Source organism: Choloepus didactylus, chromosome 5, assembly GCF_015220235.1.
Source record: "Choloepus didactylus isolate mChoDid1 chromosome 5, mChoDid1.pri, whole genome shotgun sequence".
Taxonomy (NCBI): Eukaryota; Metazoa; Chordata; class Mammalia; order Pilosa; family Megalonychidae; genus Choloepus; species Choloepus didactylus.
In genome coordinates, this window is record NC_051311.1 from 136920540 (window position 1) to 136943715 (window position 23176).

Below are 23176 nucleotides of genomic sequence, written 5' to 3' on the forward strand. Positions count from 1 at the left end.
TCACTGTCCACGGAGAATCTAGGCAGTTTTTGAGCAGACAACCAAGATGCTGTGTCTTTGCCTGAGCCCACATTATTTGCAAGAAGATCCCTCGCTCCTCCACAGACTTTTCCCAGAGAATGCCTTTCAGAATTGCTGTTGAATTACAAAGAAGTATTTATTGTATGAGGTGATTAATGATTCCTGGGAAAATTGCTATTTTCAGCGTGATTTAATTTCGTTTTACCAATGCGTGTAGCAGGGGGAGGGTTAATAAGTTTCAGCAGCAGTTGCAGTGCTTCCAGAAATCCCTGGCACCTGTTCACACCTTATAAAATGCACTTTATGCCAGGTTTGGCCTGACTTGGGAAGGCAGGTACATATTTGTTTGCCCTGAGTTTTCTTAGAGAGGGATAGAGGTCTCTCAGAGACTGGTGCCCATCACTTTCCTCTCAGAAGTGGTCCAGGACTTGTAGGTAGAGAGCTGACTACCCTTGCCTGTATCACAGGGGAGCACAGGCGAGAGAGGTAGTTACCTGCATGGACCTCTGGCTAAGTGTTTGTCCCTGAAATCATGGGAAAATGGCATTTAAAAAGTTCTCTGTTATTGCAAAGGTAGGTGAGTGCTCCACCTGACCCCATCTTGGCTAAAATTTTCACATGAACTAAAAACTGCACGCATTCAAGGCCAGGTGACAGTTCTAATATTCTGGGGCTAGTGTGCATTGGTTTTCTGTGTCTTGTTGCAAGAATTCCCTTTTCTGATCAGCAAGTCTAAATCAGTAAATAAATACTAGGGTCATGGATATTGAGAGATCAGTTTTTATTTTCTACCTTTTGAATCTAGATCGCTAGGATTGCACAGACAGATGTGTCTGGTTTGGAGTTTGGTTTTCTTCCAGCAGGGAACCACCCTTTTAGATCTACCTTGCCTGGGGTGCACTTGGAGGTGTCATTGTTTTTTATCTTATTTTTTTCCTCACAGGGAACTTTGGAGGATGTACTGGGAAAATTCAGATTACATTGAAAACTCTTGAGAGAGAGAGAGACAGAGAGCGAGTGAAACAGAGAGAGACAGAGACAGAGACAGAAGCAAACAAAAAGCTCCAAGCTGTAGTTAGTAAAGAAGATCTTAAGAACAGCACAGAAACAAAAAGCAATCTCAAACCTTTAAACAAACTATTTTTTATCTTCAGGGAAACAGGCAGATTAAGTGCGAAGGTGCAATAAATACCAAAGGGACCATTTCTTTCCAAGTGTGCTCAGAGTTCAGTGTGCAGAACAGCTGCAGAAACTCCTGGGCCGGCAGCACTGTGCAGTTTCACCTTTCATTGTGGGGAAGGGCACGTTTCTGTGCCTTACAGAGACTTGAAACCTGAAAGCCTGGCCAAGTTTGGGAAGAAGAGGAGCCCTCTCAGACCTCAAGAGCCTTCTTCTCCTTGGAACTTTTCCCACAGTGGGCCACGCTTGACAAGAGTTGAGCTCAAGTTGACAACACACACACAGATTATGCAAGCAGTCGGAATCCAAGTGAACACAAGGCAAGTCATCTACCAGATTTTAATGTGCAAGGTCAACAATCTCAATCCAGAGGACTTTTAGTTTTTTGCTTTTTTTAAAAAAAATGAAAAGCATAGGAAAGACACAAATCTGTTTTAGATTTTTAATGTTTTTTTTTAAACAGAGTTTATTCTTAACACATGGCTCTCTATATAGCCACACCACAATTTGTACAGTTGCACATGGGTCCCAATGCACCCCTCTCACCCCCGAGAATGTGCCCCGGGATAAGACAACAATATCTCTATAACAATATTTTAAATAAATGCAAGGAAGGGAAACTAACTTGTCACATCTACCATCAAGGTTTATACATTTTGAGAATTAAATAATGTTATGAGGTCCACAATGTCTGCTCATTTATTCAGTTCAACATAAGATTGTATGAGCTGCCTTAAAAGGGGAAGAGGAAATAAAGGAGGTGGAGAAAGGATCTGTTTTCTTCTGCTTGCAACAAATATACATGTACCTGTCCCTAGTCAGCATGGGCTGTCTGGTTTACTTCAGCCATCTCAAGAGATTTGATGCCAAGTCCTTCTCTGGTACACAAACCTGGCAGCCTTATTCAGACCAGCAGGTAGCTCCACCAGCCAGCATCCTGGCCCGCTGTCCTTTCTTGGGTGGTGACCAGTACACACTCTTACCGAAATAAAGTCTTCTTTTTTGTTATCCTTTTCACCAAGTTGGGTTTTGTTTTGGCGTCTGTTATGGTCCAGACTCCGGGTGGGGCTGGGGGAATGGGGAAAGAGGGAGAAGAGAAGAGAAAAGCAGATAAGGGGGAGAAACTGGTCTAGGTCTCTAGAAGATTACATGGAGGAGGGAATGGGTGTGGAGGCGCCAGGGTGGGGATGGGGGTGCGGGCTCTGAGTTTGTGCTTTCCCTGGCGGGCCTGCAGAGGCCGAGGCTGAGTTGGAGGAGCGCATCTTGGTGTTGGGCAGTTTGTGATCTTTCTTCCACTTCATCCTCCGGTTCTGAAACCAGATCTTGACCTGGCGCTCAGACAAGCAGAGCGTGTGGGCGATCTCGATGCGGCGCCGGCGGGTCAGGTAGCGGTTAAAGTGGAACTCCTTCTCCAGCTCCAAGACCTGCTGCCGGGTATAGGCGGTGCGAGAGCGTTTGGGCTCCCCTCCGTTATAACTGGGGTTGACTGAATGCCCAGCACCCGGGAGGAGAAGGCCGAAGAAGAGGGAGTGGAGAAGAAAGGGAAAGGAGGAGAGATAAGGTGGGGTGGGGAAAAGCAATTGGACATCATCATTATATAATAACCTGACACCAAGTTCACGCAAGATACATAAAACGGCAAAGAAAATGTTTCACAGGCTATTGACAACGGGAAACACCCGAGAGCCATAAAGAACGATGCTGGGCATTGGGGCTGAAGAAAAGCTTCAAAGACACATGGCCCGAAGCCTCTGCCAGGGCAATTAAATTTATGGGGGCTATAATTACTGCCCTAACAGTTTGGCGTCTCGTAAATCTCCCGATAAAGGGACTCCAGGTACAAAAAGGTTCTCACGTTTGGGATCAAGAGGCTGGCGCACACACCCACATCCCTCTGCAACTTGGGCCAGATGCGGGCTCCCCTCCGTAGGCCCCCTTCCCCTCGGCCTCTCCCTTCTGTCTCCGTCCGGACCCTCGAACCCAGGGGGCCCCAGCTCATCCTTCCCGCGCCTCCCCACGCCTCCCCAGCGGCGCCACGTACCGGCGCTGACATGGATCTTCTTCATCCAGGGGTACACCACCGGCTCCTTGCCCTTCAGGCCCGGCGGGCTCTCGTTGGCCAGGAGCAGCCGGCACTCGGGGGCGCTGCTCCCTGCCGGGACGCCCGGGGTGGTAGGGGCCGCCACGCAGCGCCGCGGGGGCGCGGGAGGTGCCGTGCGGTGCTGCGGGGGCGGCGGCGGGGGCTGTCGCCCGGGCTGCAGAACATGGCCCGCGTGCAGGCTGTGCGCGGGGCCCTTGGCGTGCGCCGAGGGCTGCTCGGGCTGCGGTGGCCGCCCGGGGCTGGCGCCGCCGCGGTAGCCATAGGGGTAGGCGGTGTCGGCGGCACCGTGCGCAGGGTAGAGCGCGGCCGCGGGGTAGGCGGGCTCGCGGGCGACCCGCGGTGCGTAGTAGGAGGCGGGGGGCTCGCGGCTGCCGCCCGCGTGGGGGAGCTGGGGCTGCGGCGGCAGGTGCTGGGCCGCGGGCGCGGGGGACTGCTGGTAGCCGGGGCCCCCGCCCGGGCCGCCGTCTCCGCCGCCCGGGCCGCTGTGCTGCGCGTACTCCTCGAAGGGAGGGAACTTGGGCTCGATGTAGTTGGAGTTTATCAAAAACGAGCTCATGGTCATTAATTTGTGAAGTGCAAAAATACTAATTTTTCTCGCGTTGTCGTTTTTCTGGGTTTGCCGAGGCCCCTCCCCCTCCTGCCTCGCTTCCCATCCCCCCCTTCCTCGGCGCCCTCCCCCTCCGCCCGCTGTCAAGCGCCCGCCCCTCCCCCTACTCCACCCGCAGCCACCAAAGTTCTCCCCGCTCCTCCCCCGCCCCCGCGCGCACGCGCGCGTTTCGCCTCGGCCCCGAGCGCGCCCCGCTCCGTGCCCCCACGTGATCCACCCCCACCAATGGACGGGCGGCGCGCGCGGACCCGGATCAGGAAGCCCGCGGGTGGGTGATGGATGCTGCTGTCCTGCCCGGCGTGAGGGGAGGGAGGCGGCGTTTTGGAACCCCAGCACCCCATATTTGACATCTGGGAATTCGGGGTCTGCCCAGCTGCTTGTCCTATCAGACCTCTGGCTTGGGGCTTCGGGATAGCTGGGTGGCAGCGGCCCAGCGCTGACCTGGAGCGCAGCCTGGCCTGAAGTTCCCCATGGGGGAGGGAAAGGCGCCGGAACCAAGGGGGGTATACTGGTTTTTATAGAGAGTCCGGAATAAAACGAACGAGGACGACAGACCCGTTTTCTCACCGCTGATCCCCTTTCACACATCCTGCTCGCTACGTCCGCCCGAGAGCCCAACCGTTAAGAAGCTGGGCAGGAGCCCCAGGGGTGGCTGGGTGGGCAGCTGAGAGAAATGGGTCTGAAAATGTAAAGTGAGGCCATTTCAATGTAACCGGATGGGCAGGCCCTTTTTTTTTTCCTTCTTTAGAGACAGAAGCTTTTTTTTTTTTCCTTAGAAAATTTGGAACCTTACTAATAGTATCTCATTTGGTGGAGGTATCAATGTGAAAGCCAAACGTGCCCGCGTTTAAAGAGGTGCGATTGTGAGAGAGAAGATGACCGGAGAGCGCGAATAGAAGCAATGCCTCCACAAAACCAAGCTTCGAAACCAACAACTTCCTGTTTCAGAGCAATCTCCAGACTAAAACAAGCTAAGGATAGAATAGGCAGCGTGCCTGGCCCGGTCCGGCAGATCTTTTCCAGTTAAGCATTTAATGTTTCTTCTTTTGGATGCTGCTGTCTTAGGCTGTATCTCAGGTTAGAATTGTATGTACAATTTCTGTATTGCTGAAAATTAGCATATTGACGCTATCAGTAGTTCCGGAAAGGGGGAAAGGAGACTGTTGCCTGCCATTCAGTAACTGAAATTTGATGGGTAAACTACACCATTATTAACAAATAAATTACTTAATAATTTCACCTAATGTTGATCTTTGAAGTAAATACTGATGCGTTACTTGTGCTATGTACTTTCCTTTTCTGAATCACAGACACACCTGGATCCTCTATGTTTCAGCCTAGATAAAAGCAGTGAAAGCTAGCATAGTCACCGTTCTAAAAATACTTTCAAATTGGCATGCAAGGGTTTTTTTTAGCTGATGCACCTTTAGTTGTTTTTTCAAAGAGCAGTATAAACAGCCTTCTCACAACTGAGTCTGGAACGCAGACAAGGAAAGTTCCAGCCTAAGCCTGGAGCCACTTCAAAAGGAGTGCCAATTCTATCTTCATTTATATCAGTTGCTCATATGAGTTACTAAATGCTGGAACACATTCATTTGATGGATAGTCATTTAATGCTTAGCCACATAAAGCCTATTATATGGGACCAATCTTTAAACTAATTTAGGGAAAGAGGTTAAAAAAGGGATTGTGTTAGCTTTCTAACTGGAATGACCCTGAAGTGGTACAAAGAGAATTTCTACGTTGGAAGTGTGTGTGTGTGTGTGTGTGTGTGTGTGTGTGTGTGCGCGCGCGCGTGCGTGCGTGAAGAGAGCCATCCATTGACAAGAGGCACTCTGAACATTTTTTTGTTTTTAATGAAATCTGAGCTGCACACAGAAATCAGCGCTGAGTGTAATCTCTAGACATCCTCTCTAGAGGGAAAAAAATCTATCCTATTATACAGCTGCCTAAACTAGTATCTTTCTCCAACAAGAAAAATATATGTAACATATAAATAATATACATATGACATATAATATGTTATATATGTATATTACAAATCTGGGCTCTCCAAGCGTGAAGGAGAGAAAAAACAAGAAATCTTGCCCCCGTCCTCATGTCATCAACCTTGACTATTAGGATGTTAACCATGTCTGTTTAATATTATTTACGGACACTACAACACAAAACTCATGCTGTTTAACCTCAGAACCTTCTGCTGAGTCTCTATTTTAAAGTATTAACGAGACACGAACACTATTTTGTATATGGTTAACCTAAACCAGTTAACTGCGCTTGTGTTTCATGTATTTCATGTGGTTCTATTACTTTAGGAAGATGGGCTTACACAGAATCCCCCAAGGCCTGTAACTTGTCTTTGTGGTTCGTATCATAAACACAAACGGAGCCAGGACCACCAACTGTTATCTCACACACCGACATTTTGACATTTTACTGCAAGATTTATGGCTGTAATAAACAATCTCAGTACCTTTTCTGATCCTTCTACAATCTCACTTTGCAAGCCATAGCATCATTCCATTGAATCAAATAACCTTTTGAAAAACATTTTTAAAACACCTCTTGCCTTAGCATAACACCAAAGGCACCAAATTAAAACCAGAAAGTCACTAACTCAATTCATAAACTAACTGAAGTTTACCAGCAGCGTCTCGCCCAAGAAACGATGGGATGTCCTGAAATCCAGCCGAGAGGGAGTGTGCTAATCTTCGCATACCAACTGGCTCCAGTCCCAAGCGGGGTGAGAGCAGCGTTATCCTTTTCTTGGGAAACTGGTAAGCACATTTGCTCATTTCCACATGCAGGAATAACATATTCCCAACAAAAGCTTTCTTAAAATCCCATTAAGTGAAATAACTTTTCATCATGTCCTTGCATCCCAGATGGAGGAGAGGGAAGGGAGTCCGAGGGAGAGGGAGGGTGAGAGGGAGGCAGTGTTTGCAGCCTGGGTTGAATCTGACTTGAATCATTTTGAATATATTTGGAACAGTCTTCCTTCTTGAATGCAACCCTGTCCCAAGTTTCAAAGTGACCGAACAGTGACACCGTGTGCATTTTGTTTCTTATTAATCTTACACATTGACAGTCTTTGTTAAATCACAAGGCGCGTCCTTCACCAGCCGACATTTTCATATTTGTTAGACGCGCTGACCTGAAGTTCACCTCGGCCTTGGACTTTGCGCTTCTAAAAGGTCTATACAGTGTCTTTTAGAGAGCAGGGTGCTTTGCCCAGGTCACTCCTCAGGAAAACCAAGAGGGAAAACCAAAGGAAATGTAAACGTTATGGAATGTATTGACTGTATTTGTCCTTTGTTCTTTAGAGTGAGAGTCCCCCAGCCTGTTCTGTATCGGGAGCGCTTCTCTGGAGTGAACACGGGAATAGCTGAATTTCAGAATGCCTGATGATGGCGTCTGAGGGCTCCCCCCGCCCCTTTTTTTACTAGTCATGCAATTTTAGAAGACCAACACTTTATCAGCCAGTTGACCAACTAATTGTATGGAGTAATTTCTTTGTAGTCATTTAAAATAACGAACACAAGCCAGGCATAAGGACTGGAATTCCTATTAGGTTTCTATACGAATTTTGACCAGGTTTCTGTGAGAGGCTAAAGATCGGAATCCTCAGAATAAAGACGCAAGCATTTAAAAAGCAATAACTTCTGCAGGCTCCATTTTCTTTTAATTTAAAGACTTGCTAAGAGGGTGTCTCTGATTATTGAAACTGACATGTTCCCAAGGTGTGCGTCACATGTTTTTAAGCTAAAATATAATGAAAAGGTTTTCTCGAAGAGGCACATAATTGTCTTGGTAATAATAAAAGGGGTTTCAGTTTTCTTCATTTCACTAGCCCAGATGTGGTGAAGTGTTCACTGCTGTAGCAGCAATCACCACAGTTGTTTCCTTTCTTCTGTTTTCATCTGGCAAACCCCCATTTGGCTTCAAGCTCTTGGCTACAGTGAAAACTTTACACATTGCACAGTGGAAACAACCTGATTACTTCCATGCAGGCAGTGTTTGGGAAATATTTACTTTACCACTGAACTTGCCTGGCACCGTTAAATCCAATCAACCAGAATATATTGGGAAGATCTTAAACATCCCTGACAGAGTCTACATCCTGAGCAGTTGTATTATCTGCAAAGTTAAAAAGGAAAACCTAGAAAAATATCATCTTTCCTAGATTGATCACTTGAAAGTTAATACATAGAAAAGGAAACTATGTCCCCCAGAATACAGATTCTAATGGCATCAACATTTACAGCTAATCTTGATGCATGGAAAATAAAATATTGTCTATCTCTCCAGTCACCATTCACACAGGAGGCATGGTTCCAGTCTGCTTCCTTAATACACTATTCTCTTTCTCTTCCACTCTCCCACCCTTCCTCCCTAGCTTCTTCCCCCTCCCCTTAGCTTTTATTCTAAACGTATTTTTAAAAAGTATTTTCTAAGAATAGAAGTCTGGCACAGTGGTCTTAAAAGGACCCTGGCATTTGTGGATTCCACATTCCTATTCAAATGCTGCTTCTCTACAGTTTCTTATTTATTTATAGATTGTAGCATTTCTCTTACATATTATTGAGGTTTAACAATAAAGACAATGAACAATTTCCGACAACAGGGACATTTCCATGGCGCCTATAATCATTTTCTCACCAGTGGAGAGTATGGGGAATCCTGCCCCTTTCCACTTCTTTCCCTCCCTTTCCCAGCTCTGAGAACACTTTGCAATCATTGGGTTGCAGTTTCAGAAAAAGCATTCTCTATGTTTGGAAATTGTAAAGAGTACATTTGGAAGAAGTGCCTGCATTTGCACAGTTCTCACACACTTCAGGGATCATTATATGTACTCGAAAACAGAAACAAAAACAGGCCAATCAAAATCACCTTTTTCAGATAAAGGAGATTCTCTGTCCCATTCCCTTGCCTTTGAATCTATAATGGAACATTATTTTTCAAAAAGTCCACTGATGAGTTTTGTGCGTTTCTGTTTTGTGACAATCCCCCAAGTAGACTCCTGGTTCTCCAGCACCGAAGGTGTTGGTGTTTCAGTAATCTATGCCTATTTACCTGCTGCTATGCCCTCAGAATGGGAGCAATAATTCAAGATGAAATACAGCATGTATTACTCTCGAAAAGGGGAATTTTCTATCCTTTCCTCCGTAATTGAGGTCATTCAACCACTAGGGTTCACCTGGAGTCCATACCATGATGCACACGTCACTCCGAGCCATTTTATCTTTTGTGCTGATAGTCAAGATCGCAGCTCTAACATTGACATCAAACTCTGTCTGGGCAGATGACGAAGAGTGCTGCACAACGTAAACTTTTGACCCTCAACTTTCTGACCTGCAGTTGTAATGCACTAACCACAAAGATACACAAAGCCCTGCCTCTTCTCTCAGGGGGGGATGGGGCCCCCTAGGATCTCAGGGGTGCCCTGTTTCTCCCACTGCCTTTTGGAACAGAGGGTGAGATGGATATTTTTGTGTGTTTGTAACTGTGTTTCCTGTCAAATCAGCCCCCCACCTCTTTTTGTCAAAGTGCTCAGATAGGAACTAGATTAACTTGAAACCACTCATGATTACATCTACAAGGAAAATTTGGAGTAGGATGGGGGAACCCCTCAAATGTGAGAGGACAGAGAAAATGGGAAGAAAGTGGGCAATGGGGATTGAAGACATTTTCTTCTTTATTTGAAAATAAAGATGCAGCCCTAATTGTTGGGAGAGCTGGCCCAGGCAGGCGAGTTGACTGTGAACTTGTACTAAAGCGTGCTCTGCTGGCGATTCCTAGGGTGTGCAGATTTATCTTCTCCTGAATTTACTTAACCCGGCAGTGAACTGCGCGGGTGTCATTTGTTAGGCGATGACAGACTTCACCTCAAGCAAAGGCTGCTTCACAAAATCGCAATAATTACCCAATAACCTTCATAACAAATATTACTATTGAAAAGACCACTTTGTGGGGAAGGGACCTGGTGGGAGAAGAGCAGATTTCTTCGTGAAAAATACCAAACAAACAAAGATCCTCCAGTTCGGAGGCTTAGAATGGCGGAGACTATGGATCCTCTCTCCAATGTGGCTGGAAGCCTGGACTGATCCCCTCAGCCCTGCCTAGGAGCCCCGTTTACAGTTTTGTCATGGACCAGAAGGAAATCCCCCCTTAAAAGCCAAAGGGATGGAGACACAGTACTCTGCACTCTCCATGGTGGGCAAGTCGCCGACTGACCTCAGAGCCCAGGCAGGAGGAGAGGCTGAGAAGGGCATCTTTTAAGTGAAAAGGATTCTTTTCCTCTTTAGTAGCCCATCTTTCAGATGTGATTTGCTCTCTCCTCACTAATTGTTTGGATATAGTACTCTTTGCGTCTCAACAAATGAACATGACTCCGTTTCTGGTAGGAAATTCTGTCTTGCTCTTCCAGAGCCGCCAACAATGAAGCAGGGGAAAGAGCAGGAGAAAAGGAATCTTGGCATAATTTTGTGAAATTAGACCATGGAAACCCTAACAAACCCCTAAGTAAGTGTGACCAGAAGCTTCCTATTATATTTATAGTTCAGGAAATATTGTCTCTTTAGCTTGTGGAAACAAACGGGGCCCTGCACATTTTGGATGCCTTCTCCTTTTACAAGACAAGGCGTGCACACACATACTTCTGCCACCAGCTGAGGCTGGATGTTTTCATAAAGCCCTCAGTGACAGAGATTTTTTCCTAAGTAAGTTCTCTGCAAAAGCAACCCAAAAGAGTGCACAAGAAATAACTTATCTACAGAATGAGCATACAACCAGCCATCCTCTTTATCTGTGTTTCCTATGAAAATAGAAGAAAGGAAAAAAAAAAAAAACCCTCTAACAACACTCACATGAGTCAGACTGGGTACAGTATTTTAAAAAAAGTTATTTAGCTCCATGTGGGTTGGCCTGCTTTCTTAAACTCTACCTAAGTTTTGTGAAGATTAAAATGGACAGAAACCAGCAAGCTGACAATATTTGTTACCTGGAATTTTTTAATTCATGGGGAAAATGCTCTATGTCGTGTGATACTGCATAGGAGTCAAACAGCCTTTCTGCCCAGCCCTAAAACCCGGGGTGGACTGTAGCCACCGAGGTGGTGGGGACATGTCTTCTCTGCAAGCTACTCAAACTAACCTGACAGCATTCCTAACACTCTTTTCTCTTCTAATTTTAGTTATCAAGAAATCACTGAATAAGAGTACCAAATGTGTAACTAAAATAGAACCTTGAGACAACATTTTCTAATAAAGAACCAGAAACTTAGAGCAGCAAAACAAAGAATCCAGAATTCTCACAGACACGCAAAATGATAAAAGACTACCACATTCAAATAGAGTTTATATTCTAGTGCCTAGTAAAATACAAGCACATATTCCTGACTCTGGAATTTTTATGGTCATTTTAACAGATTACACAAAATGACTTTGGAGATTCCCCTCCCACTCCTTATGAGAAGGGGGAGTTTTGGAAGGGTTTCAATCTTTTTTTGAAAAAACTTCCCAGTTTTGCTTTTCAGACCTCTCACTTTGGGGACATCTGTTGGACTTATGTTGTGTATAGGTGGCCTATGCACAATAAAGTTTGTTGAAATTTCAAATCTATGCTTTTGAAATTTTCACTTCAAGCAGTTGGTAAATACCTTCGCCAATTAGCACTTACAGAAAACTACCCAACTCCCAAGGCAAAAAGCATTTGGAGAGAGGGGATTCTGTTTTTGTTTCATTTCTTTGTCCAGTTGGAGAATTTGGCTTAATTCCTCACATGGGGTGGGGGAAATCTGCTAAGTCCCTTGTGGGTACCCATCCAGAGAGAGACCCCAGGACAGGCCACAGCATTCCCAGTGGCTCAGCTTTGCCAGCTTGGGGCTGGAGGGTGTGGCTGGGGACAAGCTGGAGTTGTACCCAGGAAAAATTTATTTCACCTTACTTCACCCGTTGGTGCCATTTTGGGGACTCTTTTGGAAATTATAGATTATGTAAATTTCCTGGGATCAAACAGAAAGAGGAAAACAAAAGAAAGGCGGAAATCTCTTACTGCCAAATGACCCATTTCTTTCCTAAACTATGCTTTATGACGTGTCAGGAAAAACAATCTAATGGCTCTGGGGACTTTCAAGTTGGGCACTGAAGACACCTCAATTTCCCTCCAAACTTTAGGGCGCAGTTTGGAAGAGAGATAATTTGTATGTTGAAGAGCAGTAAATTTCTCTAATATTTAATGTTATCTAGTGGGGACTCCTAAGTTGTCTTCTGAGGGTCCTGTGCATAGAAGTTTTACTTCTACAAAAAAGGAGAGGAAAAGGAAAGAAGAGAGGGAGAAGAAAGGCTAGGCGGAGAAAAAAGAAAGCGCTTTAACCCCTTTCAGTTAGCCTGGGGATTCAAAGACTAAAGTTAAATCCGGCCATAAAGTTTATTGCTTCAGACTCACAGGCGGGTGAGAACAGTCCCACCGAAATAAAAAGAACGGGCAGGCAAACAAGGTTTAGGGCCTGGTCCAGGGTGCGGGGCACAGAGTGCTAAGCTCTCCCTCTCCCCGCCCAGGTGGGGACCCGCGGCCCCCAGCGCACTGCCCGAGCTCGGCCAGCAGTCTGAGTTGGGGCTCGCAACCCAGGGGCCCAGCCTGGAGGCGCAACTCCGCGTCTCGCTGGCCTCTGCCACCCTACGGCTCTCTGCAGCCAGCCTGAAAGTCGGCCCCGAAGGCAGCTGCCTCAATTGAGTCCTGCCAAATGACCTCCGCCCACGGAGAAATACTGCCACGGTCTCGAAAGGAATCCCGCCAGAGTCCTCCTCGGCCCTGCTCCGGCCTTTCTTCAAACTCCCAAGCGCAGCGCGGCCCTCGGCGCCCGCAGCCTCCGCCTGCTCCCGCAGCCGGCGCCCCACTGTCTCCCAGCCCTAACGCAGGGCTCCGCGATTCCGAAAAAGCCAGGACCCGAGCAGGCCCCCGAGTGGGGGGTGGGGGTGGGAAAGGAACGGTCCTGCCAAATCTCACACACAGGCCCATTCGCACAAAAAAATCTGTTTTGCACGCTGGCGAGAGCAGCGGAAGTCATTACGGTCCGCGGTTGTGCAGCAATTAAAGCTAGGCCTGGAGATGCGGTGCGGCCACAGGCGCTTTCCACCGCGGTGCCTCCGCAAAGCTGTCTCCTGGCGCTGCCAGTTTGGGCAGAGGAAAAGTTTGCTCTGCCCTTTTGAATTCAGAGGCAGCTCCAGAGTTACTGAACCAGAGAGAAAAAGAACGAGTGAGGAAGAAAGTTTTCAGAGTACAAATAAACTTGAAAGCGCTCAGGAGGAGAGCTTACCTTAACTCGGAGGAAGCCATTTTTCAGAGAGTTTTGAGAACTTGTGGTTTGGACACTTCTGGACCTAAAATTGACTATTTGAATGACCAGGCGGCACACGTAGCCTGCAAAAGAGTCAAATGGAGTCCAGCGTCAGTGAGATTATATGTTATGTGGTATATAATGTTGGATGTCAACTCCCCAAAACCATAAAACTTACTTTAATGGCCCCACGTGACGTTTTATAGCCAGTGAGCCGATCTGTCTGTGCTATGGATGATTTTACGATCTAATTCATAGACAAAACCCTATTCATTTGGCACCCAAATGTCATATAGCCGGAACTGGGGCTTATAAAGTTTACTGTTTTATAACTTTTAAAAGGAAAGACGGCATCAGTGTAAGCAGTCGGTAAATGTGCAAATCTCTAGTTGCACTTTAGCCGCTCTGAGGAGTTTCCCAATCGAGCTAGGATGGGGTAAGTAACCTTCCATTAATTTAGCAAATTAATTGTAGCAAAAGAAGCCAACTGGGTTCAGAGCCAGGCGTGGGGAAGGGGTGCTGGGGTGGGTTAGGGGCAGATGGTTTGGGGTCACAACCTGGCATAGTAGCCTCTCCAGTTAAGTGGAGGCCCAGGACCCCCTTAGGAGAGAGGCAGGACCTGTATGGGCCTGGAGGACCACTAACAAAGCCCTAGACTTTTTCTCCTTTTTTCCCTCTTTTCTCTCCTTTTTGTACCAGCAAATTAACTTGCTTTGCTCAGATATGGGCTGGATGGACTCAGGCTTTGGAACGGCCTGCAGCCTTTTCCCACCTTTTATCCTGAACTTTCTGATGGAGAGGCATGGGTCAGGGTGTTGGTCTGAGGCCTCCTTGCAAAGGCAGGCTGCTCAGGTAGCCTCAGACTCACCAGCTTCCAGGACTGGACAGGGAGGCAGAAAAGCAGAAGGAGCCACTTGCTGACCGCTTGCTATTTGGCACAAACCAGACCAAGAGAACTTACAATAGAAAGTTTATTTTTTGTTTCCAGTCAGTATTTTTTCCTTAAAAACAAATAAAAAAAAAAAAAAAAAAAAAAAAAAAAAAAAAAAAAAGCTGGATCACAGTTTGCTTAAACAGCCAGACTTGGACAATATTTGTAACTTTGTTCACAAAAACATACATCACTGAAGCTGCGCTTATAAGAGCCACTTCCAGAGTTCGTGCAAAGGGTCCTACAAAGGCACGCAGGGACACACCGCTCAGAGTCACAGTTTCGTCACAGTCACTAGTCACTACACGTCGAACAAGTTAAGTTGTGTCTCATCAAGTCACCTCTACAACAGCATTAATTATACAGGGAATATAGGTAGTTTGAATAAAAATATCTTTAACAGCTTGGAGCTATTGAGACAGGAACACTTCCACACACATGCACAGTTAAACAACTCGAGTGCAACACACAACATTGGCACTAAACAAGGTCGAAGGGGGACTTTTTTGTGTGTTTTTTCTCTTTCTTTTTCTGTTATAGTTACTTCAAGTAACACAGCTTGCTTCATATAAATAAGTTAAAACATCTATTTTTTTTTCCAAGACAAAGCCATTCAGGACAAAGAGATGAACAGAAAGCAGATCTACTTATACAGGCGCTATAATGGCAATAAACAGGCTCATGATTAAAAGATGAATTAGGGCAACAAGAACAGGGCTTCTTCACAGAAGGAACACAAGGGAGTTTCAGAAAGTCACCTTAGTACTGACACTATGCGGGATCCGCTAATACTGCTCAGTACTTTAAACGCTCAAATACTCAGGGGCGGAAGGCCCCTCCCGCCGCCGCCATGCTCATGCTTTTCAGCTTATTATCTTTTTTCCACTTCATTCTCCGGTTTTGGAACCAGATTTTAATTTGTCTCTCAGAGAGGCAAAGAGCATGTGCTATTTCAATCCTTCTTCGGCGGGTCAGGTAGCGGTTGAAGTGGAACTCCTTCTCCAGCTCCAGGGTCTGGTAGCGGGTGTAGGCCGTCCGGGCCCTTTTGCCTTCCGGGCCGCCTATGTTGTCTGCAACAGAAAAGTCAGCGGTTTAGCCACCAACTCCTCAGTCCCTAGCTTCCAATGTCCGCCAGCTGGCTGAGCCAGGGTCCTGAATAGGGAACAGGGGCGAAAGGCTCAACAAGTCCTACCCCACCAGCCCACCCCTCCCGAATTTCCTTCCCTCTTCCTTTCTAGAGAGAAAACAATACGATTTGGACTCTGGGAACAATCGGCCCATCTGAGACTGAAGCCACATCCCGAAGGGAAGCCTGGCTTTCCCTCGACCCTTTCTGTCCTCTGGCCCTGCCCCGGGCTCTCGTAACCAGGGGCACAGCCTTCCCTGGCCGCCCACGGCTTCAGAAACCCACCGAAGCACGGGCCTTTCCTAAGCGCCCAAGTGGCCTCCAGGTCACTCTCTCTTAAAGTTCCAGCCCCGTGAGCCGCCTCCTGCTCCAGCCTGCATGCTTGGGGCGCTTGTTTTCTTTTTTCTTCCCTTTCCTCTTCTTCTCCCTGCTGCCCCCAAACTTCAGAAGCCCGCCGGCTCTCGCCTTGATTATTCCCCCCAAGCCCCTTTTCGGGGGCTCTAATTAGTAACGCTGTTTCCCCAGCGTAGACCTTCTCATAAATTATCCGCCGTGACAAGCCCGATTCACGGCCCCTACTACCTCTCTGCGCCCTGTTCGGCTGGACTGACCGCCGAGCGCGTTCCGAGGCTCTGGAATTCGAGATGGGTTTTTTCCTTTACCCCCTTTTAACGTTTAAACTTGCCCAGCCAGTGGCCGTTTTATCCCCCTATTTGTGAGCGTAGGGCGCTGCAGAAAAATAGAAGGAAGAAGGAGAGGGAGGTCGGAGAGAGAGACTCCTCCGGGCTGGGAGAGGGGAGACCAGGAAGAGGGACTGGGAAAGAGGGCAGCGGAGGAGAGAGGGGGGACCGAGAGCCGCGCCTCCGCGGCCGCGTGGATTTAGAAAAAGGCTGGCTTTACCATGACTTATGTGCAGCTTGCGCATCCAGGGGTAGATCTGGGGCTGGGCGGGCGTCGCCGGGCTCGGCTCACTCTGAGCGCTTGCCTGCTCGCTGCTGGCGGGGGCGTCCTCCTCAGCTCCAGACGCCGTGCCAACCCCCTCTCTGCTGCTGATGTGGGTGCTGCCGGCGTTGGCCGAGGCGCCGCTGGAGTTGCCCAGGGAGTTTTTCCCGCCATGGTGGCTGTCGCTGCCGGGCGATGGGGCCACCGCGGAGCAGGGCAGCGGGTCGGGCGGAGGCGAGTGCGTGGACGTGGCCGGCTGGCTGTACCTGGGCTCGGCGGGCGCTGCGCTGGCGCTGGCCGCGTAGCTGCGGGCGCGCTCCCCGGAGCCAAAGTGGCCCGAACCCGAGCGGCCGACGCTGAGATCCATGCCATTGTAGCCGTAACCGTACCTGCCGGAGTGCATGCTCGCCGAGTCCCTGAATTGCTCGCTCACGGAACTATGATCTCCATAATTATGCAACTGGTAGTCCGGGCCATTTGGATAGCGACCGCAAAATGAGTTTACAAAATAAGAGCTCATTTGTTTTTTGATATGTGTGCTTGATTTGTGGCTCGCGGTCGTTTGTGCGTCTATAGCACCCTTGCACAATTTATGATGAATTATGGAAATGACTGGGACATGTACTTGGTTCCCTCCTACGTAGGCACCCAAATATGGGGTACGACTTCGAATCACGTGCTTTTGTTGTCCAGTCGTAAATCCTGCCTGATGACCTCTAGAGGTAAACTCGTGCACTAATGGGGGAGTTGGGTGGAGGCGGGAGGGGTGGCGCGCGCACCCCAGGCGCGTGCCCGCCACCCGCCGCTGCCATTCGGTCGGACTCGAGCGCCACCCGCTGGAGGCAGGAGGCATCGCCCGGCTTCCGACCCTGGGCTGCAAGGGCCGGGGTCGAATTGAGGTTACAGCCCATTATGGCAAAATTATTGCATTTCCCTCGCAGTTCCATTAGGATGTACCAATTGTGAGACCGTCAGCTGCCGATCGCGCTCCCAGCGAGGATGCAGATGACTGGGGGGAGATGGTGACTTAGATTTTGTTATTTTCAAGAACTTTATTTCCCCCAATTTTCAGCCCCTTATTTTGTGTCGTGGTTGGATTCGTTTCTGCCCATCCTTCAGGCAGCTCAGAATTTTGCAAATACAGATCTCACCTTCGGGGAAGGGGCGAGGCCATTTAACCAATTGGAGAAATAAATCCTGCCCGCAGCAGCAGCTACAATTATGGCTCTGTTTGTGCTAGTGCATGAGGGACAGTGTCCCTGCCGCTCTTAAATGACAGGCGTCTCTTAAAGATAGCTTTGTGTAGTGTTTTTTTCCGAGGCAAGGTCAAATTCCATACTCTTATGACCGGAGTCGATTTTTCTTTCGTGTAAATACGGTTTTCTTGTCATTAGCTTGCTATTTGATTTGCTTTAGTATCCAGCTTGGAGAATCTTCACCACTGGGTCCCGTTTCTCGAGCCTGCCGGGCCCCAAGTCGGAGGGTTCTTGATGAACCCAGCGAGTGGTCCCGGGCTTCCTGACGCCACAGAAGCTGCTTAGGGGATGGGGATCCGTGGGCCAAGTTATTGGGGTCTTCCTTAGACCTCCAGTTGTAAAATGGAGGCGCTAATGGAAGCATTTCGTGGCAATGCCTAGTAGCTCTGTCGTAATTTTCCTGGGCTCGGGAAGAAGAAAGTAAATCACAAATATAGCTGAGAGGCAAGGGGGGGGCCTCCCCGCTGGAGGCCGGGCGTCGCGGGCGCCCCTGGTACATTTGGAAGCCCGGAATCTTGCCGCTCCCATGTCCCTGGGCCCCCTCGCTAGGTCTTGAGAGCTGCTGTGGTGGCGGCGCCGGCGCTGTCGGAGGCAGGGAGCTGGAATCCGGAGACCGGAGCCTGCAAGACCCGGGTCGCTCTCGGGACTGTAAAGTTCCACCCGCGCCCACGTTGGCTTGCCTCGGCGGAGGCTGCTTCTTTTCCACTGGCCGTTGCGCGCGGGGCAGAGAGACTCGGCTCTCCGGGGCCCCCTTTGTTCCTCGCGCTCCTTTCTGTCTTGGGGGCGACCTGGGAGGCCGCAGCCCTTAGGCTCCCTCTTCCCAGTGGCTGGAGCAGATTTGGCGGTGCCTTCCAGGACTTGGTGGCGAGGCGCCGAGGCAGAGACGCCCAAATCCCAATTGGGGCTTGACCCGGGGCTTTTTCCTCCCCAGCAACCCTGAGACTGACAGCGACCCGGTGCCCAGAGCTCAGGGCGCACAGAGACGCTAGCACAAAAACCTGGGACGAATTTGGGGTGCGCCCTGGGGCCCCGAGCCGCCTTGGGGAGCGGGGCTGGGTGTGTGCGGTGTGCCGCACTTCCCGCTCAGAATGTGTGTGTGTGTGTGTGTGTGTGTGTGTGTGTGTGTGTATGGGAGGGGGATAAGAAATAGACGCTTTCAAAGCTTCGGGCTCCCCTGAAGCTATGGAAACCTCCGGATGGAGAAAAATTGGGGAGCAGACGAGGGCAAGGGGGCAAAGCCAAGGGAGATTGCGGCGCTGGCCTGGTCCCTGCCCAGACTTCTACTCGCCCGCCTTAGCCTCTGCGTCTTCCCCGCTGGGCTGCGTGGAATTGATGAGTTTATTCTCCTTTTTCCACTTCATGCGGCGGTTCTGGAACCAGATCTTGATCTGGCGCTCGGTGAGGCAGAGCGCGTTGGCGATCTCGATGCGGCGGCGCCGCGTCAGGTAACGGTTGAAGTGGAACTCCTTCTCCAGCTCCAGTGTCTGGTAGCGCGTGTAGGTCTGGCGGCCTCGGCGCCCGTGGCTCCCGTACACAGCACCTGAGGGCAGAAATGGCCCGGCGCGGGTAAGCGAGAGTCTGGGCAACCGAACCAGCCGGCCCCGCTCCCCGCTCCTGGAGACTCTGGGCTGAAAACCAGCCCCCCTCCACTCCAGTCTCTCCCACCATGTCTGGGGCTGAAAGCGCGCCGGATGGGAGAAGGTTATTTCATATCAAGCGAGATGTTTTCCACCTAAAACGACTTGGTATAGGAAGTTGTTGTTTTTCAAAAATCTTCCTTGTAAACACCATTACAAGGTAAAGCACAGAATGAGCATTCTTAATTTGGGGCACATAAGTCTTGTTTTTTAAGGGGGTTGTAGTGTGTGTGTGTGTGTTTCTGGGGGTAGATGGGTGGGCAATTCTGTGAGTAGTATAGATACTCCAAATCTACACAGGGGTGTCTTTGAGGTTATTTCTTTGGCCAGCCAGGGCGAGACTCAACACACTCCTTGGAAATTTACAAATGGTCAGCCCTGTCAAATCCTTACAAATTCCTCCAAATTATATGGCCCCTCTGAGAAACGCTGAGCTCCTTTGGAAAACAAGTGAATTTTAAAACAAAACACCGTAACTAAATTTAAAAATCTACATTAGGGTCTTTCCTGGTCCAAGGGCAAGAGGATTTCCTGTGGAGTTTTTTGAAACCAGGGGCAAAAAAGATGGAGCGGGGGCAGTCTGGGGTTTCTGGAAATGTAGGACTGCTGTGTTGTATGTTATGTGCCAAAGAGGCCCATGAGTGGGGAGGCTCCCTCCAAGCCTTGTGTGTGAGGCTCAAGCAGGGGTTTAGAAGGAAGCAGAAGTTAGCTATGAGTGAGCAGTTGAGTGGAAGTGGGAGGAGGGGAGGGAGATGAGAGAGAGAGAGAGAGAGAAAGAGAGAGAGAGAGAGAGAGAGAGAGAGAGAGAAACCTAAGATTGGGGATGTGGCTTTGGGGATACACTGGAAGAGTCCAGATGGAGGCCTCTATCTATTTGGGTTTCTGAAGGGCAGAAAGGAGAGAGGCTTGGGGTTGAAGGGGAGTTATCACTGATGTCCTGTGGAAGGGGCTCTCCGCTGGGGAATCTGAACAGGGTGTTAACCAAGGTGCAGAGTGAGCAGGTGATCCCTTCCATCCAGTTCCCTGTCTTCCTTCTCTCTTCAGGTTGCTCCTGACACGGGTCTCACATAGCATGGCAGTGACACCCCCCCTTCTCCTAAGGTGCACATTATACGGACACTAGTGCCCTGCCTGCTCTTGCCACAGCATTATTGCCCATTGGAAATTTTTTTTTTTTGGTAGTCTCTTTAAAAAGCCAAAGAAACTTTGTTCATTCTTTCCCCCTTCCTTTCTCTCTATTTCCACTTCTCTTACTTTTTCCATTTCCTTCTCCTTCCTTCCTTCTTTACCTGCCCCTTTCCCTCTCTCCCTCCACTCCCTTGGGGTGGGGGTGGGGGAGCAGGGTTACTGCAGGGAAATGCCTTACCCGCGCAGGAGTTCATCCGCTGCATCCAGGGGTAAACAGGACTCGTGTACTTCCGGTCGGTGCCTTCCTCATGGAGGGCTTTGCCCTGCACGCTGCTGCTGTCGGGTTTGTACTGCTGTTCGGGAGAAAAGTGCAGGTAGTCCCCGGGGCCCCTCTGCTTGCCACTGCCCGAGGGCGAGGCGCCACTGAGGTCCTTATCAGAATAGAAACACGAGGCCCCGTACTCATAGGACGCCCGGTTGCAGGCCAAAACGGAGTTGGACTGTTGGTAGAAACAAGGTGAGGTGTACGTCTTGTCCGGGAGGCTCGACGCCCCGTACGAGGCCGGGAAGGGCCTCAGCGTGTCATAGCCGGCCGGGTAGAGGGGCAGCTGGCCCAGGAAGGAGTCCTGGCCGCTGGGCAGGCTCCCGGGGAAAGTGGGATTCACAAAATAGGAACTCATTTGCGCGTCCCTCTGCAGGACTGTGATTTGTTGTGTATTAGTACATCTGGCTATAACTATTAGTAGTCATCGAACTGGTTTGTTTCTGGATGGCCGAACGCCAAAAGCGACAGCAGCAAATCGCACCAGCTGACGCGGCGGCGGCCAATGGGAGCGAGCGCCGGAGCCCGCTCCCCGGGGACCGCGGCGACCGAGGCAGCAAAGTTACAAACAGCCCCCAGCCCGCCCGCCCGCCCGCCCGCCGTCCGCCGGGCAGATTAATGGGCGCACACAGCCAGCCGGTCCGGCTCTCTCCCCGAACGCCAGCGGCGGGCACCTCCCGGGCAGGGGCGCGCAGATCAGGTCCGAGTAAGGACACTAGAGCCGGGACGGCTGCAGAGGCCTCTCCAGGCCCAATCTTGCTTCTTCCCTTTTTTGCCTTGCTGGATTTTGCCGTTATTTTCTTCTAAACAGGATACCTGACAGCCCCGCGCCGGGAGGGGAGGTGACAAGGTTAGCTTTGCTCCCAACCAGCCTGCCCTTCCGGCATGGCCCTAAATTACCCCTCCCCTGGGCGCCCCTACCCTGGTTCCTGAGCTGGAGAGGGGGCTCTGAGAAACCAGGCCTTCACTCCCTGCTTCTCATTCCTTCGCCTTGGGGAATCTGTGCGTCCCCTCCTTCTCCCACTCTCCACGCCCACCAGGGGCCTGGGCCTCGCCGCGGAGAGGGGAAGGCCCACTTGCCCGGAACAGGACGCGACTCAACGGGCAACCCCCTTCTCCCACGTACAACACTTCTGGTGTGGGTCCCGACAGGCTGACCTCCAAAGCGTGCGCCTGTCTGGCTTCAAAGCAACCCCACCAGCTGTGCGCCCCGCGTCCTGCCTTTGAATCCAGGGAACCGAGAGGATAGAAACCAGTGGTTTCAACAAAGAAAGAGGTCTGGAGAAGAACGGTAGTGATACCAAGCTCCAAAGTCAGCCCTTGGACCTGCTCCCCTGCCCGGCACCCCGGGACTCGCCTTCTGCAGCCCGGTCTGTTCGGAACTGACACACATCAGAATCTAGATGTGGAATCTCTCTGTCCTCATTCCAGAGGGGCAGTAAACACAGAATCCCTGGCTGAACCGGGGTACAGAGGGCATCTCGGCGCGGCCCAAGGCCGCGGGATAATTGATGGGCTTAGTTTCCGGGGTGCCTGACGGCCCACACTTTCCTGGGAGTGCCCTCCCTCCTATCCTTCCTGGGACTGGCTTAGGGGTCCGCTACCCGCGGTCATTCCAGAAGCGGGAACAGTGATCTCACCGGCTCCAGAAATCCTCTGAACTGCTTTTACTGCTGTCCCAGGCTGGGCTGTCCCCAGACAGCACATGAAAAGCATGTCCTGCGCTGCTCGCTCTCGCCTGCGAGGTGTGCCTTGGAGAGAGTTGACTTTTACAGCACACGGATCAATCTCATTTTGTAAAATGTGGTATCCTTCCTGTGGCATTTTTACGGCAGTGTTTTGTTGGGCTTGTAAAACCCCTTGAATTAGCCTTAAAATCCTCAGTTCTGTGGTGGCTGAAGAAAGACCATTGGTACGATTTGATTGAATTTCCAGAGGATGCTTACAAGATCTGTAAAACCCGGGAGAATGCAGGCTGATGGGGTTCAGGATTTAGGGGGGTTGGCAATGCCCTCCCCTGAAATCTAACAACGACTTCCTTGATCGCTTCCTTCTTTTTCGATTTATTTCCTCCTCTTCCTTCCTCCCAAAGGGGAAAACTAGAAAGGGGCTGGCCTAAGGTCGGCCTCCACGGAGCCCACACGCGCATCCCCTGTAAGCTGCCGCTGCCCGCGATAGAGGATGCGCCCAGAAGCTTGTGCCTTCGTTCCCGTCAACCCAGCCCAGCAAAGTTTCTCTTTTGAGTACATAAAGGAGGACCTCGCAGGAGGAGATAGAATTTGACATCTCTCATATTTCTTCAGGGAAAGGACCGAAAGGTGAAAATGGATACTCAGGAGTCAAAATATTTAAAAAAGGGAATTATTTCCTTAACGTATGTTCAAAGAAAATTATGTTCAAGTTATTGTTTCTTAAACAAGACCATCAGATAAAGTGATTTCAAGCGAGTTATTCTGTGAGACGAAAATAACAACCGTCTGCAGATGTCGATAAATGTTTGCATCTAAAATTTCTCTTTCATTCCTCCATGTCTCACACAGCATTGAGACTGATGACATTTACTACTACTATTATTATTTGTTATGTTTG

General features: G+C 49.7%; 3 protein-coding genes across 4 annotated transcripts; all 3 read right to left on the reverse strand.

Annotated features, from left to right (window-relative positions):
* Positions 1 to 4: 4 nt before the first annotated feature.
* On the reverse strand, positions 5 to 21147 carry HOXA6 (homeobox A6). Of its 2 annotated transcripts, XM_037836950.1 has the most exons (4): positions 20504 to 21147; positions 18789 to 19040; positions 13225 to 13328; positions 5 to 135 (listed from the first exon to the last, which is right to left on the reverse strand). In XM_037836950.1, exons 1-4 carry the CDS (start codon positions 20943 to 20945, stop codon positions 127 to 129), a joined length of 807 nt encoding a protein of 268 aa, XP_037692878.1. In that variant the 5' UTR covers positions 20946 to 21147; the 3' UTR covers positions 5 to 126. The 2 variants fall into 2 exon arrangements, with proteins under 2 accessions (XP_037692878.1, XP_037692879.1); XM_037836951.1 differs by lacking the exons at positions 5 to 135; positions 13225 to 13328 and having other exon boundaries at positions 18753 to 19040.
* HOXA4 (homeobox A4) lies at positions 1701 to 3863 on the reverse strand. The gene is made up of 2 exons (XM_037836949.1): positions 3242 to 3863; positions 1701 to 2686 (listed from the first exon to the last, which is right to left on the reverse strand). Exons 1-2 carry the CDS (start codon positions 3861 to 3863, stop codon positions 2346 to 2348), a joined length of 963 nt encoding a protein of 320 aa, XP_037692877.1. The 3' UTR covers positions 1701 to 2345.
* On the reverse strand, positions 14748 to 17139 carry HOXA5 (homeobox A5). The gene is made up of 2 exons (XM_037836948.1): positions 16203 to 17139; positions 14748 to 15246 (listed from the first exon to the last, which is right to left on the reverse strand). The coding sequence occupies exons 1-2, from the start codon at positions 17095 to 17097 to the stop codon at positions 14996 to 14998; spliced, it is 1146 nt and encodes a 381-aa protein (XP_037692876.1). The 5' UTR covers positions 17098 to 17139; the 3' UTR covers positions 14748 to 14995.
* Positions 21148 to 23176: the final 2029 nt, after the last annotated feature.